The sequence below is a fragment of the Corticium candelabrum genome, chromosome 10, assembly GCF_963422355.1.
Source record: "Corticium candelabrum chromosome 10, ooCorCand1.1, whole genome shotgun sequence".
Lineage (NCBI taxonomy): Eukaryota > Metazoa > Porifera > Homoscleromorpha > Homosclerophorida > Plakinidae > Corticium > Corticium candelabrum.
Genome location: NC_085094.1, coordinates 420,863 through 437,346, shown reverse-complemented (window position 1 = coordinate 437,346; position 16,484 = coordinate 420,863). Strand labels below are relative to the sequence as shown.

The 16,484-nt window shown below is 44.1% G+C and overlaps 1 protein-coding gene across 1 annotated transcript; it reads left to right on the top strand.

Moving 5' to 3' along the window:
• Nucleotides 1–8,766: 8,766 nt before the first annotated feature.
• Nucleotides 8,767–14,093, top strand: LOC134185691 (uncharacterized). Its single transcript, XM_062653547.1, has 4 exons — nucleotides 8,767–8,867; nucleotides 12,180–12,374; nucleotides 12,449–13,701; nucleotides 13,769–14,093. The coding sequence occupies exons 1-4, from the start codon at nucleotides 8,782–8,784 to the stop codon at nucleotides 14,062–14,064; spliced, it is 1,830 nt and encodes a 609-aa protein (XP_062509531.1). The 5' UTR covers nucleotides 8,767–8,781; the 3' UTR covers nucleotides 14,065–14,093.
• Nucleotides 14,094–16,484: the final 2,391 nt, after the last annotated feature.

Here is a 16,484-nt window from a genome sequence, read left to right as displayed (position 1 = left end):
CAATTGATTGGCGTCTCCGCATAATCTCTTGAGACATGTTGCTTCACTGGAGTTGGACAAGTCCCACTTGCTTGATTCGAATCTTGTCGATTTCTCCTTGTGACATCTACAGGTCAAACAGGCACTCTGCACGTGCACACCTCTTGTACGCAGTGCGTATTTTACTTGCATAAGGCGAGGGGTGATTCCGCAAGTCTGAAACGTCAGTAGAATGTGCTATAACTCCAACAGAGACTGCTGCGAAGGCAATACCAACATAGACGTATGTTCTGGTGGCATGGTCCATCCTGTGGCGAGCTTCTGGGAAAGCTTGTCTCACAATACGAGCCACCTTGACGTGACTAATATTAGCTTAAAATTGGTCCAACAAAATCTGCTAGACGTAACTAACAGGGACGCCTGAACGCGGTGCTCTGGCAGATACCGGGATCAGGACCCGTCGCAGCCTTTTGAAAAAGAGAGGCTTTACCTTCACGTACTCGTGTGGCTCGACAGGTATCTAGAAGGTCTAGGCACGCGCGAATGCACTTGCACTTACCATTGAGACCGCTCTTCTCGAAAGTCCTCTGGTCGCACTCTCACGGACAAGGACGCCATCAACAAGTTATCGGCACGTAATGGCTTAGTGGCTCTATAATTGTGTGTACTTAGTCTTTCTAATTGTGTAATCATGCATTACAAAAGCCCTCCTACGGAAACTATCATGCTAAATAGAAGTAGTATCTACCAATCATGTCACGCCATTTCGGTCACGTTACAAACATGTTTGTCACGTGACGAAGCATGGTCCCAGTCCTCCTCCGTGCTTAGGCCAACCACACGTGTGAAACCACATGGACGTATACACACGTGACAGCTAGCACACGTGGTGTAAGCAACCTAGCGCGGAGGAGGACTGGGTACGAGTCTAGGGTAATCCGGGGTAATTCCGCACATCTTTTAGTTAGATGACTCGTATCTGTCGTATATGTGGGTGAGACCTGTGTACTCAGGTAAGCTATAACGCTACAAACCGACGCTAGCAATGTCCACACACAAAGACTCTAATTCCAGTATCTAAGTCCCCGGATATACTCACACCCTATGAAAACACCACAACTCCTCCCCTTGGTTAGGCTAAAGGTCCAGTCGCTCTGGAGCCTTCTTGATTCTCGATGATCTTCTAAGGGGAGAGGGTGGAGTCGATACAACAGGTGCATTAGTAGTAGTAACAGTAGATGGTTGTTCCTGTGTTGTTGTGATGCAAACTCTGTCTTATCTGTCTCACCCGATTGATCCTTCACGTCAGGTTCTGACCTAGGCATTTCTGAAACTGGTGTGTCTTTCTCCATCACTGAGCTGTCAGGTATCCTCGTGGTCAGATCCTGAGGAGCTTCCTTCTGTGTCTGAGATATGAGTCTTCCCTTCGATTGGTCAACACATCCTTCCAGATCATTCCATTCACTTGTACCTTGTATGATACTGAACTCAATCATTCAATGATGTTACTTTGACACCATGGTGCATCTCTTCCATAGAATCGTACCCAGACGGATTGGTTGACATCAAAATCCCGCAAGAGACCTTGCTTTTGTTTCATCTGTTCCATCTGACGATTCTCCATTTTTTGACGCTATTTGAGGATGTATAAGATGCAGCCGTGTTCTGATTCTTCGTTTCAAAACAGCTCCCCTGGAAATATACTCGTTGTACTATGAGGAGTGCTCCTCATCTGTAGCAGTACATCAGACAGCATGTGGTCGAACAATACATTCTTGTTCATCATCTTTAGTTTCCTCTTGGTGATTTACACAACCCTCTCAGCTTCCCCATTGGTTGCTGGGTGATACAGTGGACTTCTGATATGGATCCATCGACCTTTGGAATTGGAACCAAGGTCGTTGCCCATTTGCTATGGCTCATGTATAGCATATGGTACCGGCCTAGCTCGGAAGAACTTTGGTTGTGCTTCCTCAGCCAATTCCAGTGTTGCCATATACCCTGTCAGAGACCAATATAACTGCCGGCCATCGGCCAACAGCTGACTAAATGTGATGTTTGGCTGGCATAGAAATTTTTATAGCCTGACATTGGCCGATCAATGTCTAATTGCGTTAAGCTGAGGTTGTCATAGCATGGGGCTGTTCCTTTTGCGTGAAATTGTTCTCAGAAGGTGTCATATGATATAGCAGAAAGTGATGATGACATGTGCGTAGCATATCTAAATTGCTGTAACCACTAATAATATTAGGTTGTTATTGTCTTATCTGTAATTATGTTACAAGGTGTTATTTGTCGCAATATGAGCTAAGAGAGCACCTTACTGCTGTGCTCATTATCTACTCTAGTCTAGCAACTTACGTGCAACTACTCTTCGTTCTTGTTGACCTTTACACAGGAAGTGCTAATGAGACTGCGGTTTCACCAGATGTTTTATTTAGTGACTCTCTTAATATCTTTAGTAACCGCCTTTGCATACTCTGACAGATCTTCTTACACGTAAGTATGCCCCAAGTAGAGCATGCATTTTTAGCTTTTTGACCTTCCATTCTGAAGCTAACAATGTTCAAAGGTCCCAATATTCGACCATGGCTTACGTCATGCAACTAGGGTAGTAGGAATCAGCAGCCATTGCACAGATATATGGCCTACACAGGCACAAACACTTGTTAGAGTGACGGTCACTAACTAAAACATCCGGCTACATCAGAATGAGCTTAGTATGTGATCCAGTTGCTGCTCAGCTCTACCCTAGTGATGCTCCGTCTACTCATCAACCAGTGGCGGTGGAGGGTGATGGCAACTGCTTCTTTCGTGCTGCGTCTGTGACACTAACTGGATGTGAGAAGGATCACGTCAAACTTCGCCGGAATGTAATGTATGTGAGCAGTTGGAAGAGCAAGCTGAAGCTGTTGCGTCCTCCATACTATCATTGTCCTTGCAAAACCATGACTAATTTTAATTAATATGTGAGAGTTCAGCATTGCTTGTTCTTCAATAGCTTCTTTCAAAAGAGGTCAGTCTAATATAGAATTTATGAACATGACATATGTACAGTACTGTTCCAGTAATTTTTGCTACCATTTCTGATTGGGATTCTAGCATAGGGCACGCTTTAGTCTATGAATCTAAGGCTTTAAGTTTCTTGGCTTTTCTGAAATATTCATTTGGTGCATAAGAGATCAAGGTACAAAGTACATTTAATTTATGCATGGCCGATCAAACCTCTTATAGGGTTGATCGAATTTTGATTGTGATCTGACATTTGCGGGCTGACTGCAAAACGTTATATTGGCCACTGCCTTTCAACGTACCCAGTTCTTCTTGAAAAAGTTCTCGATATTTCATCAACATCTCTAGAGTTAGATTAAAGTCCTTTCCAGAATTAAAGTCAGTTGCGATACGTAACACCCAAAAATGCACCAGATGTTCTATTGTTGTAACAATCACTTTTGGTGTCTCATTACCGCTGTTGGAATACCTTGCCAGTAAACTATGCAGAACAAAGCTGACGGTGCTGTAGAAAGCGACAGAAAGTGATGGTGGCTGTACCTAGTGTGTCGATTACATTCTCAAGCTGTTACTATTTAGGACAATGTACCAATCTAAGTAGGTATGCAATTAGAATGATTCATGATTGACAAGACTTCACCTTCTATCTCATTATTTTACCAAAAGCATCACATATCTTTGCTTATCTTTGGTGTAATGCATCCTACAAACCAAAGGCGTCCATATTGAATAAAGCAGGCATAGAGCTTTCCAATGGTACCTGTATGACCTCAGTCCATTCTAAGGTTAACTGTCAGCAGCCCACTTTTGCCAACTGACTTTAATTCTGGAACGGACTTTAGTTACCCATTTTATTTTCTTCCAATCCAACTGAACAACCTCAAACCAGTCTCTACCAAAAAGTGATGGTCCAGACTCCTTCACGACTCTCAAACCAACTGACAACTCTGTCCCTTGTAATCCACGTGCACATTGGCTTTTCCCAAGACAGAGAATTGTTCCCCAGAGTAGGTTCTCAGATTCACTCGGGAAGGTTGCAATTCCAGTTTAGGAAACCATTTACGTCTTGTCTCGTCTGTGATGAGATAATGGAAACAGATGCATCTATATCTAACTCCATATCCAGTGGAATGCCATTTATCGATGGTTGGATATCAGACTTGAACTGCTGTTTCTTCTAACAATGTTTATTGTCATATCCTCTATCTCTCCATCTGCCACGTAGCATGTTGTGGCTTGTGTTCTGTGACTTACAAACCACTGCAATGTGTCCATCCTTGCCTCAGTTGTTGCATACTTTTTCTTGGAAGAAACATCTCTCGTGCAGATGACTCACTTTATCACATCTGTAGCATGGTTTCTTCTTGGTCTCTTTCTTTTTCCGACCTGCAGGTGACGCTTCTGGAGGCTCCCTATTTGCCTTCAGTCCGGTTCACAGTATTGACGCTGACGCTCAGCTGAGCGTCAACATTGAAGACATTGCCTTGATGCAGGCGGCATCCTTTGATGTTGACGCTGACGCTGGAATAGGATTCATTTCTATTCCAGCGTCAGCATCAGCATCAACATTGGCATCAACGTCGGCATCAGCATCGTACTGTGAACTGGGCTTTCCGCACATTTGCTGATGCATCCAGGCGTCACTAATTGGCATCGCATGCAGATGAGGTGCTTGCTGCTCAGCCGCCTCCAAACTATGTGCCATCTCTACAGCTTTGGTTAGCATAAGATTCGGCTCAGTTAGCAGCTTTCTGTATAGAAACACTTTTGAGACCACAGAAGAATCAATCTCTAATAGCCTCATCAAGGAATGTAGCGAACGAAGAAGGATGTTCTGTCAACATATGTAATTCAGAGAGATAAGTGCCGACTGACTCATGTGAAAGTTGTTTGCGGCAATGAAACCTGTACCGTTCTGTGATCATGATTCTCTTTGGTGCAATATGCTTATCCAGCTTGTCAATCAGTTGCTGCAGCATCAGTTCTGAGGGCTTGTTTGGGAACAGGCTACGCACTGTTTGGTAAGTGTTTGCCCAAATCACAGTGAGGAAAACGGCTGTCTTCTTTTTTTCAGCTGCTTTTGCTCCGTCAGCTTCTGCCACATCCATCGAAAGTCTGTTGGCGATAAAGTATTGCTCCACTCGCTCTGGTAAACAGGTCAATCTTCACCATTTCCGGTGAATTGTTAGTCTCCATCCCAAATCCTTGTCGCCACGTTCTGTTGTATATGTGGGCGAAACCCTCAAATTATCTATATTATAACGCTATGAACCGACGCTGGCAATGTCCACACACAAAACTCTACTTCCGGTATTTAAATCGCAGGATATACTCACACACTATGAAATCACCACAGTATCTTTCTGCAAGAGATTGTGTCCCGCGTCTACCTGCGTATGGTTTCTTTGTTTGCTACTGTAGTATACGTGGACGGCTGTTCTTCGCACCATGCAACTATACAAGCAAGCGCTTGGATGTTTTCTGCAGTATGGTCAAATTTGCAGCCATTTCTCTCTCTGATGGCTGCAAACACGACACCTTGTTGGTGTATGGTTTACTAACGGCTAGAGTTATGACTTGAGCATACATAAAGCAAAGTTATAGTTTTGTAGGTTTTCTGGGAATGCTATCTATGGTCTGCTTTAGATGTTACTGATTTTGCCTTCTACTTCTCCTCAGGCCCTGCACCATTTACAAACCCATGTCTGCTTCTTTGATGGTCTTTTGCTTAGTATATATAGCAGTTTACAATGAAATGATATGATATCCACTTTGCATCCAAAGAGGGCCCCTATAATGACGAGAAGTTTCCCATGATTGGTTAATTTTAGCTGGTGATTTATCTTCTGGAATATGCACAAGCAGTAATAGTGGTGTGTCTATCTTTGGAAAGTATGAAGTCACCAAACAACTTGCTAGCTAAAAAGGTAGATGGTTTGTTCTACAAGTGATGCTACATCTGTGCATGAAAACACTAGCTAGAAAATTTTTTGGGCTCACAAAGTAATTGAATTCAAAAGTGGAAATAATCCAGATTACCCTAAACACATGGTTTTCGAAAAATACAAAATAGACATCGACTGGCTAAGAAAAAAGCTGCATATGTAAACCTAGCGTGATTATTTAGCTAAGCATGATCACAAACATAATGATAGAGTCGAGCTGGTGTGGTGTGGTGGAAATTATTATGTATGTCTACTGCCCAAATGGCAGTTTACACTACAGTGATTTTTATGCATAATTACCGATGCTGAAATGCTAGGTATAGTAATGTGTTGGGGTATGTAGACCGACTGCTAGTGAACAGCGTAGCACGTAATGGTGATCGCTGATTGAGGCAAATACGTGACTGGATGTCAGTCTCTTTCTCATGCTCTTCTAATTGGCTCTGACTAATTACATTCAAGCCGGAAAGCTATGGCAGGCATTTGGTTTGCGCTGTAGTACTTCATTTTATTTGTAAACAGAGTTTATCAAATAGACAAACATCGTATAAGTAAGCTAACAAATGTGAAAACACCAGTTAAATAACAATGTGGCAAACATGAGTTATCTAGCAATGTTTTGTGGTTGAATCGCTGGATAACTTTTCTATGGTCCACAGGGGTTCAATAATGAATGTGAAGAAGTGCTAGGTCTGAGAACCTCTCCTGACCCATCGTGGACCGCAATGCTGATTGTATCCTGCCCATTGCACTAACCGACTGATTGTATCCTGCCCATTGCACTAACCGACTGCTCGCATTCACAACTAGTTACTGGCCATGTGCAAACAATTTTAGCAAAGCTGCAATTGTGGGACAAAAAGATGATTAAGCCAGCTGTAGAGCAGCCTCTGGGGAGATAACAGCATGAGGTTCATCATGTGCCTGTTTAGTCAAGTCAATCCAGCGACTTAGCTCAGCTTTGAACACGTTATCACTAGTTTTTGCTGGCAAACCATCCTTTTCACTGGCGAAGAATTGTAGTATGGGCTTTGATAATATCACAATGGAGCACATGAGGTACTAGGTAAAGACCCCACTCTCTGCAAAAGACCGAAATGTGTGTCAAACTGGACAGTTACCTCATTTAGCAATGGTACTGTGATGGCCCGACGAAAGTAGACTACCGGTGTAGTGCCAGGAGTATTGTTACGTTGTGTTTGCCAACTACATCTTCTGAGAAGAACAAAGCTCTACATTGACACTCTGGGCTCTGTTCACAGCTTCCTTCCACCACTCCTCATGCTTCTCTTCCACATCATTACGCATCTGCTCGAGCTGCCACATCACATTGGTATCTTGCTCATAGGCCCTACAAATGTCCAGTGCTTTCTTCTGTAACGCAACTGTTAAAGGCTGGACCACAGACATTACTTTTGACACCAAGGTAAAGCTGATCAAAAGGGAAAGCAGTGATTGATCTTAGCAAGCCGCTTTCGTTATTTTGTTCACGGTTGTGGCCTGCAGGCTGGTCACAAATTTCTTCAAGATGTTGGACCCTGAAGTCCGGTCCAAAATCCGGGATCCGAGCCGGACATGGGTTCTTCCGGACCATGTTTGGCCGGCAGGGCTTTTGCTGCTCCAGGGCCACGCCTTCATTACGCAGGCTGGCTCAGGTATAGGTAGACATGTTACCCCACGCAAGGAGTCATCGTTAGGAGGACACCAAAGAAGGCTAGAATTCAACCAAAGCTTCCAGACGTAGAACAGCAGCGAATGTTAACCTCATGGATTTTGGAGGATAGGTCCAGGAATTGTTGCATGACCAGGGGTGGTATTCTGCACAAAGCTCTTAAGCTTCAGGAGACTCTAGCGCCAGCAGAGGGTGACTTGACAAATTCATGAAGTGTCGCGAGTTGGCCCTAAGGAGAAAGACAACTGTAAGTCAGAAGCTACCACAGACCACATTGCCAAGACTACTTCTTGCTTGATGAGTGTAAGAAATATTAATACATGATATCCACGAGCTGGTACACCCACTCTCAGCAATTGGAAACATGGATGAGACACCCTGTGGCTAGACATGGCAGGTGAAACTACATTGGCTCAAGTTGGTGATTGTTCAATCTCATTGTACTACTGGGCATGACAAAGCACGTTTCATTGTTATTCTTACGGTAATGACAGACGGAAAAAGCTGAAGTAGTTTTCAAATATGTCTGTCCCATTAGAACTTGTTTTCCTGGTGTAGTAGTGATGATGCAGAAACAGGTCGATGAAGTACGATATGAAGGCTTGACTGTAGACTACTTGGACAAGGTGTGGTGTTGCTTGAGCTTTGTACGCAGATTTCTAATCTGTCATAGACTCAGTCTGACACGCGGCTGCATCCCATTGCATTTACGAGCTGTGCACTTTAGAAGGCAGAAAAGAAATACAGTTACGTAGTCAGAAAATCTGGCGGTAGTGTGTGGGCAGTCTCTTATTTTTATGCCTACATGTATGGTCATACAGTCAACGCTTATATTGACCACTCAGCAGTGATAGGAACAGCAGGTCCGAATGGCAAGCATGCCAGATGGTAGACTCGAGTATTTGGTTTGGGAATAAGAAAGGCGGGTGTTTTGTACCGACCAAACAAACCAAAGTAGCTGATGTGTTGTCAGGGAATCCCAACATATAGGTAGACCGGTGGAAAACAGTGAAAACGTTCAGGTGGCAACAGTATTGTCTTTGCCACCGGGCTGGAGATACCAGCATCACACAGCTAATTCAGGATTCTACTACTAGATTTGGAGGTGAGCAAAGAAGGGATGAAATTTGAGAGACTTACCGACTTTTTAATTATAGACGGGAGACTTACCAGATGACAGCGAGCACGTCAAGAAGAGTACGCTGTTCTCATGCGACATTGGTGGTGGTGGAGAATGTATGCAGACACCCAGATACACTGTAAGAATTGCCTTCAGCGCCATAGTTTACAGGAACCGTTTACAAAAAAGCTGAAACCACCACTGCGTGCATGTTATCCCAATTTGTCGCCCAATCATTGTGGGAGTTGACGTAATGGAGTTGCTTACAACAAAAATTTCTAAAACAGTCTGTAACCGTCAAAGTAACGCAATTTAAGCCTGGTTCACAATATTGAGGTTGACGAGGATGTTGACGCTGACGCTAGAATAAAATGAATTCTATTCCAGCGTCAGCAAAGGATGCCGCCAGCGTCAAGGTGGTGTTTTTTTATGTTGACGCTAGCTCAGCTGAGCGTCAACGTCAATATTGTGAACCAGCCTTTATATGCGAGGTAGATGTTGCTTATGGTTATGCAGCGTTATGGGAACAGAACCCGTAAGATTGTAGTGAGTCAGGAAAGGATGGATTTTTCCGTTGGCTGGTGCACACAGTTAAATGTTCTGCACGTAGTTGGTTTTCTACAAGACCATGCAATTGCAGACGTGCCTTTAATAGACTGTTCTGGTGATTAACTCTCTAATGAACGTTGGCGGTTTGTGATTGACTGTTTGTTCATGGTCAGCATTTGCCATGTATGACCATGAACAAACAGTCAATCACAAAATACTGGTTGTGGCAAATTGACTGGGTGGACTGCACAGGAGGCGCGGCCACATGCCCGAGCGTGACAAGACAACGTACAACAAGGTCACGCAGACCGGAAATGTCACATACATGTTCACACATCCACACATCCACTTACAAAGTCACGCAGTCGGGAAGTACGCAGCCGTCTTTTGAATACCTTACGTTATGCTAAGTCACGTGACTTTTACAAAATCTTGTGGCTCATGGCTGAAATTAAAGTTGATTTCAAGAGGACACAAATTACTGGTGTTAGCTGGAATGGGCAAATTGCACCTGCAGAATTGAGAAGATGACGTATGGCACGTGACCGAGATAAGACATTTACAGATATTTAGTAGTCGTTAGTTGTAAACGAGGAAAGATTGATGAGCATTTGATTGATGAGAAATGCGGCAGATAGCTCGTTTTGGTTTTGTTGTTACGACGCTCCATGACAGGCTGACGGGCTAATGGACGGACGGATACACGCACAAGCTTATTATTATCGACGACAAGGACTACAGCGACGGTGATGATAATAATAATCAGCGGAAGGTGCTCATGTGTCGTGTTAAATTCAGTCGGTGCTAAATAAAGGGTGCGTTCGAACGGTCAGAACTGTTGAACTCTTGCTAGCAAACGAATGCTTAGAACTGTCAGCAAGTTGAGCACGCGCAAAGGCTCATACGAAGTAGCACGACGTTTCTACTCCACTTGTTGTAGTCTGTTCGAACATCGGCAGTGCTTTCGCTTTCGGTTTTTTGGAGCTGCTTGCGCCAAGAAGGTCACTGTAATCAGTCCCAAGTGTCGTTCTTCTGGTGTTTGACAAGCCGATGGTCGCCACAAGTGTTCATTATAACCAACAAGAAGGTCCACAACGGCCTCAGCATCTGTACCCGTCATTTCACTTCGTCAACCTCCAAGAATTTTGCACTTAGGGCGTGACAGTTCCAACAATTCCAGCTCGCTAGGCAGAACTGCTAGAACTGTTCTGACAGTTCTAGAACTGTCAGAACTACCAATCGAACGCTATAGAATTTACTCCCCCCTACAATTCCAGTTCTAGAACTAGTATTCGAACACACCCAAAGTATCCGTGTTAGATTCAGTCGTTAAGTTAAATTCAGTCGGACGTTAAAAAGACTCTGTTAAATTCAGTCAGGTTTTAAAAGAACAATGTATTATAGTGTCCTCAATTACTTGGTACGTCTAGACTTTTTAACATGCGTACCATTCGCCCCGACTGTTTTTAACAATGTACACTGTTAAAATTCAGTTAGATAGCGCGGGTTAGACGTTAGGCAAAATAGCCGCTTCTTCAACCAACAGACATCCGCTGTCATTGCTTCGTAGGGTTAGATGCATGACCTGTTTTAGCTTTACGAGTTCCAGCTATCTGATCTAGTCTACTACACAATATACTTCAATAAACAGTCGCACATCAGCGTACTATTGTGTTGGTTATTTTAAATGCGACAAGACTAGGGAAGCTCCAGACGGTATTTCAGATTGCCTGTGTAGATGTGCGCGTGTCAATTGGACTTGCACTACAAACGAACTAACTACTAGAGTAGAGACGAATTCGAACTCTGCAACAAATGCGATATAAAGATTTGTATAGTATAGCGTTCTGAGCGCATTCTTTAGCACAGACTAAATATAATAACCTATTTATCACCGAGTACGGTTCAGTTGCGTAGCTGGACCATTCTTCAAGGGAGTGCACCACCGAGGCAGATGTCTAGACTTCCCTGTATTTGCAGTGGGTGCATGTGGATTCGTAGGAGGATTCTAAACAGACGTCTCGGTTACCTCTAGAGTACGTAGCACATGTGCACGTGCCCCTTGTGCCCTATGCCGGCTACGCTCCTGAAAGTTAGTTCAATTACTGTAGCGTACGTAATGTACGTACAACGTTCGAAGAAGCTGCCATTTTGTCTAACGTCTAACGCGCGCTATTTGACCGAATTTATCAGTGTACATTGAAGAAAACAGTCTGAGCGTATGGCACGCGTGATAAAAAGAAGTTTACACCTAATCAAGTAATCCAGGAAATTATTCTGCACTATTCTTTTAACACCGGACTGAATTTAGCAGAGTCTTTTCAACACCATACTGAATTTAATTAACACGGATACTTTATTTTACACAAGCTATGAAGAATTCAGTCCTGTTAAAAAGAGTCTTTTTAACACGTATCTTGTTATAAAGAGTGTTTCTAACAAACTACGTGTTAAAAAGACTTTTTAACACTGACTGAATTCTTCATGGCATGCTATGAGGGATTCAGTCGGTGTTAAAAAGACTCTTTTTCCTCATAACACATGCGCTAGGGTTACAGTAGTGTGCCAGTAGACAGACAGTCAATGGGAATGGAGCGCATGTACTTATTGTTATCCTGGTTATTAGTGAGCGTGCCAGGGGATGTGATGACGTTTGTACATGCTTTCAAGAGGCATGTGGAATAGCTATCAGTCACATGTGGGCAATCCCACGTGCTAGTCAATGTGTCTGTCTCACGCTCTTCACGTCAATTAGCAGGTGGCATACGTGTGCAGTAGCTGTTCCGTAACCTAGGCTAGCAGCCCAAGGCTTTAGCGTTTTAGTGCTATTTCATTAATAATATATAATAGTAGTTATAATGATGTGTACCTTTTGTGATTTTTCTTTTATTTTGTGTTGTAGCGTGTCATTCTCTAAGATACAAGACATGGACGGCTACGACTTGGGTTTGCGATATACGATTTCAGATCTTTCAATGCACACTAACTGTGAAATTTATGCTATTCCTGTTGTCGATTCTATGCAAGAGTTGGATGGCGCGGAGAAAAAGGGTGACATGAAAGACAGTTGTGGTGATGACCCGACTTCGTGTTCTAGGTTAAGAATTATAGATAAAGTCGTTTAATTAATGGTACATGTACAAGGCTCTGGAATGAGACGTTTTGTCACAGGTGTACTTCTGGGTTTGCTGGCGATGATGGAAATGGTAAAGATTGTTCACCATTGAAACGCTCTCTAATACGAAGAACTAGAAGACACCGATTTCGTCACATTACTTCAAAAAGGAATTTGGCAAAGACGTGGAAGACTTGTTTCGCTTGCAAGCGTAAGTTTACTAACGTTCATCGTCGGTCTTTGTGGAAGCGGAGAACACTTGTTCAAGCCGTTATTGACAAACGACAACAAAGAAAAGCTGTTAAGACGATGGTGTCTAACGAAGAGCATGGGAAGGTAGATGAGGCTGAATTACTATCTGTGACAGGTGTACAGGAGCACATTGAGATGCACGAAACGAGCAGGAAAAAACCTAAGTTTGTTGTGCATGTGACTCTGGGACACGGAGTCGTGGTAGAGAGCAACGAAGTAAAGAGTGACTGTGATGGCAATCAGTTGAGTGTAACAGATGACGTGGTGTTATCCGAAGGATGTCAAGCAACAGACATAGAAAATATTAAGAACCACGAACAGCTGGGTGAAAGTAGAGATTCTGGGGATGATGAAAAAGCGTATTTATTGAACCAAAATACAGTGCCTGCAGATATTGATAACTACGTATCTATTGAAAACACTGGAGGTACCGATCATCATCACAGTGAAAGTGGTCAGCTGTTAGTAAGCATACCTCTTGACAAATTGAAGTTATCACATCGCATGAAAGAAAGACCAAGTGGTATGTTGCCTTGCACTTCCGATCGTCAGTTGCGTTCTCTTGATGCGCTATCATTGCAGAACATTAAATTTAGAAACAGTGAAGGTATGTTATCCTACAATGACGACGTTAGGAACTGCAGATCACTTCAGAACAAGTCGGCTATGTGTGTCGACTCTGCTTCGTGCTCTGAAAGAGAAGATGGAAGAGACGGGGGTAGCAAATGGAAGGTAGCTGACAGAACATTTTCGTTTAGCTCGTCGTCGGCTGCGGCAAATGACGTGATGGTTTCGCACGAACAAATACTAGAATGTGCAAGGTTGGAGAAACGAGACAGTTTGACTGACAGTGACTTTGATGGCATTAACGAAACTGACGATTTGTCGACAAGAGGGTTTGGTGATTGCAACAAGGATATTCTTGTTTCGGGTGATAGTGACAGTACATTTGAAGATGGCGCTTCGAGTGATGATAAATCAGACTTGTATGAGGCAGGAAACATGAGTCAAAGTAGAGGCTCTAACACCCTATTACTTGGAATGGCGAAAGAGCAACGTGAGGAAAAATCGACTTACACGTACATATGTCTATTTGTACAATGTAAGGGTTTTTTGTCGTTTAGAGAAATGTGACAGGTTAGCAAATAGAAAGACTTGCTCTGCATGTACTACACCAACCATAGACGGCTGTGGACCAGTCTCTAAGCTTAGTGGCTTGGGTGCGCATAACTACGCTTTACGACGCCGTGTGGTTGGAAATCAAGGCAGCGTGAATGCCAAAGAGTCTGATTCTGCACTTTTACAGCACCGGCGCAGTATCAACGACTTTCTACTAACAGAAAAGCAAAACCAAGCAGTTAAATGTGGTGCTTCTAGTCTCGCAATGCTAATTGATGATGGAATGAATGGCATTAGGTGATCTGTCTCTTCATTAGAATGATGATTCGCACGAGCTGATTGTCTGTTTGTTTGTCCCTCTTTGTGCATGGGTGTGTGTTTGCGCGAAGCTGCATTTACAATATGCAACGCCCAAGCGTCGGGTCGCGTCAACTTGAAAACTTTAAGTCGTCTTGCTTGGGAGTGGCACGCATTCGCGTCGCGTCGCTCGCGTTGTACCATTCACAATATGGTTTCAGCGCGCCGTGGACGTCGCTGCATGAATTCTTGAACTGACCACTTGTCTACTGGCAGAACTCTGCCGGATTCCCAGCTTGCTCGAAATCCATTTCTATGCGTTCTCCGGCCCTCTCACGCGGGTCTTTGTACACCTAGCAGCTGATCATTCAAAGGCAAGGGCAGCTCTCTGCACAATCCAAACATCGAGCACAACGCCAAAATCAATAACCATGGCTAATGGAAGCACATTTCTACTTGTAGTGGCTGGGATTGGTCGAAATCTAGATGGTACTTTCGGCGCGACGTGTTCGTGCGTAGACTCGACCCGGTCTCTCTCCACCCTCGTCATTCTCCGGAGAGTCAATCCTCGCCGTAGAGAGACTGGTTTCAGACTGCCCACCGACGTCACTAAATGCACTAAGTGCTCGCCATTACTGCACTTCATTCCGATATGTATCAGACGCGGGAAGTTATCAGTCGTGTGTTGTTCCAATAAACGGCTCCCGGAGCCGATAATTTATGCAAGATGTAAACCAAGCAGCCAACGATCCTGAAAAACACATGAACTGCGTCTTAGCAGTTTCTTGTCTAGACCCATTTGCATCGGATACGGAAGCTCTTGGAGCCAAACTCATAGCGCAAACGTCGCGTAAGACGCCCAGATCGTCTGGCAAAAGACAAAACTCCCGTTCAAAATAGGCGCAGAAAGCGATAGGAACGCTGTCCCGGCGATTTGTGAAGTGTTTGTGCGCCACGGCATAATAGGTGTAGGAGTGGTTGAGGTAGAATGCCGTCTGAGCGTGGGGTGTCAGCTTCTCCATCATTCGTTCGGTAAGATTACCGTTTACATCTCGAAAGAATTTTAAGGCAACCGTTCTACGCCCTTTGGTCACTCGTTTTTGTTTACCGTCTAGTAAACCGTAATATACATTTGCCCGAATCCCTGGCCAGTAGAAGTCGTTTAGAATTCTGCTAGTAGTCTTCTTTACTCCCAAATGACCTTCCATCAACGAGTCACTTGGAATGTGCATCACTTGTCTGCGCACTCTTCGGGACTATGATCTGTCTGATTTGTCTCCTGGCTAACCTTGGGGTGCTTGTAAATCCTATACAATACGCCATTTTCTTCTCTTCGAACAAAATTTCTTGATCACCTCTAACCTCAACGCTGTTCCTCTGCCTATACTTCTTTACTAAAGGGTCATCACGCTGCAGCCTCACAATCATGTCTTGGTCGACGTATCAATTTCCACGTGTCCTGGCTCCATCGTCGGAACTCTCTCAAAGGCACTAGCGTGTCACCTCTCCCTGATAGTGACGTACTTTGCTCCATGTAGGGTCGGGATCGTCTGCTGCTCTAGCTCAACAAATCTTTCCGATAACAACGTACGTACAGACCATCTGGCGGACATAACGCCTCTACGCTACTGGTGAAATAGGGTGTATTGAGGTCCACCCTCGCTATCGGTACCTTCTTCAGACTATCTGCAGGTGCCCATGCTTGTTTAGATATTTACCTTTGTCGACGACCGTCTGCTTCACGATTACGCCGCTACATTTCGTGTCTCTAAGGACAAGACATGCTCACGCGACCGATTTTGCCTTTCACCACTGGCATGTTCCTCGTGACTGTCGGGGGCTTCTCTACGATTTTCATGCACACAACAGAGACCATTTTGCTGTCCGCAACTCTTGACACGCTTTTACCTAAGCACGGCTTTGATCTCGCTGACGAAGCGTCATCTGCTCGCACCTTGTGTCCCGCGCTGTCCTCGTTTCGCCGCTCCTCGATCGACGCGCTGTCGGGCGGGTCACTCTTGTACCTCTGAAGTACCGCACTGACCTTTGCGGCAAATTTTCTGTCAGTGGAATACGAATTACTCCAACAATCGCTGCACTTATGGCCTATCTTATTACAAGTGAAACGTCTCTTCCTGCCCCGCAGTTTACACGCGAGCGCCTTATGCCCATGCTTTCTGCAAAAAAACATCGCACTCCCGAGCTGTCACGCTCTTCTTTCGATGTCGACATCACACCCTATTTACTTTTGGTCGACTATACATTAGCCGCGACCTGATAAGTTGTATGGAATGGCATAGAGTGTGCTATTAGTAATCTTTCCGCTACTCTGGGGATATGATAATACAGTATTAAATAATACACCTACATTTTACAATAAATGTATACCTACATTTGCCGACCTCGTAACAATTTACTTCATTG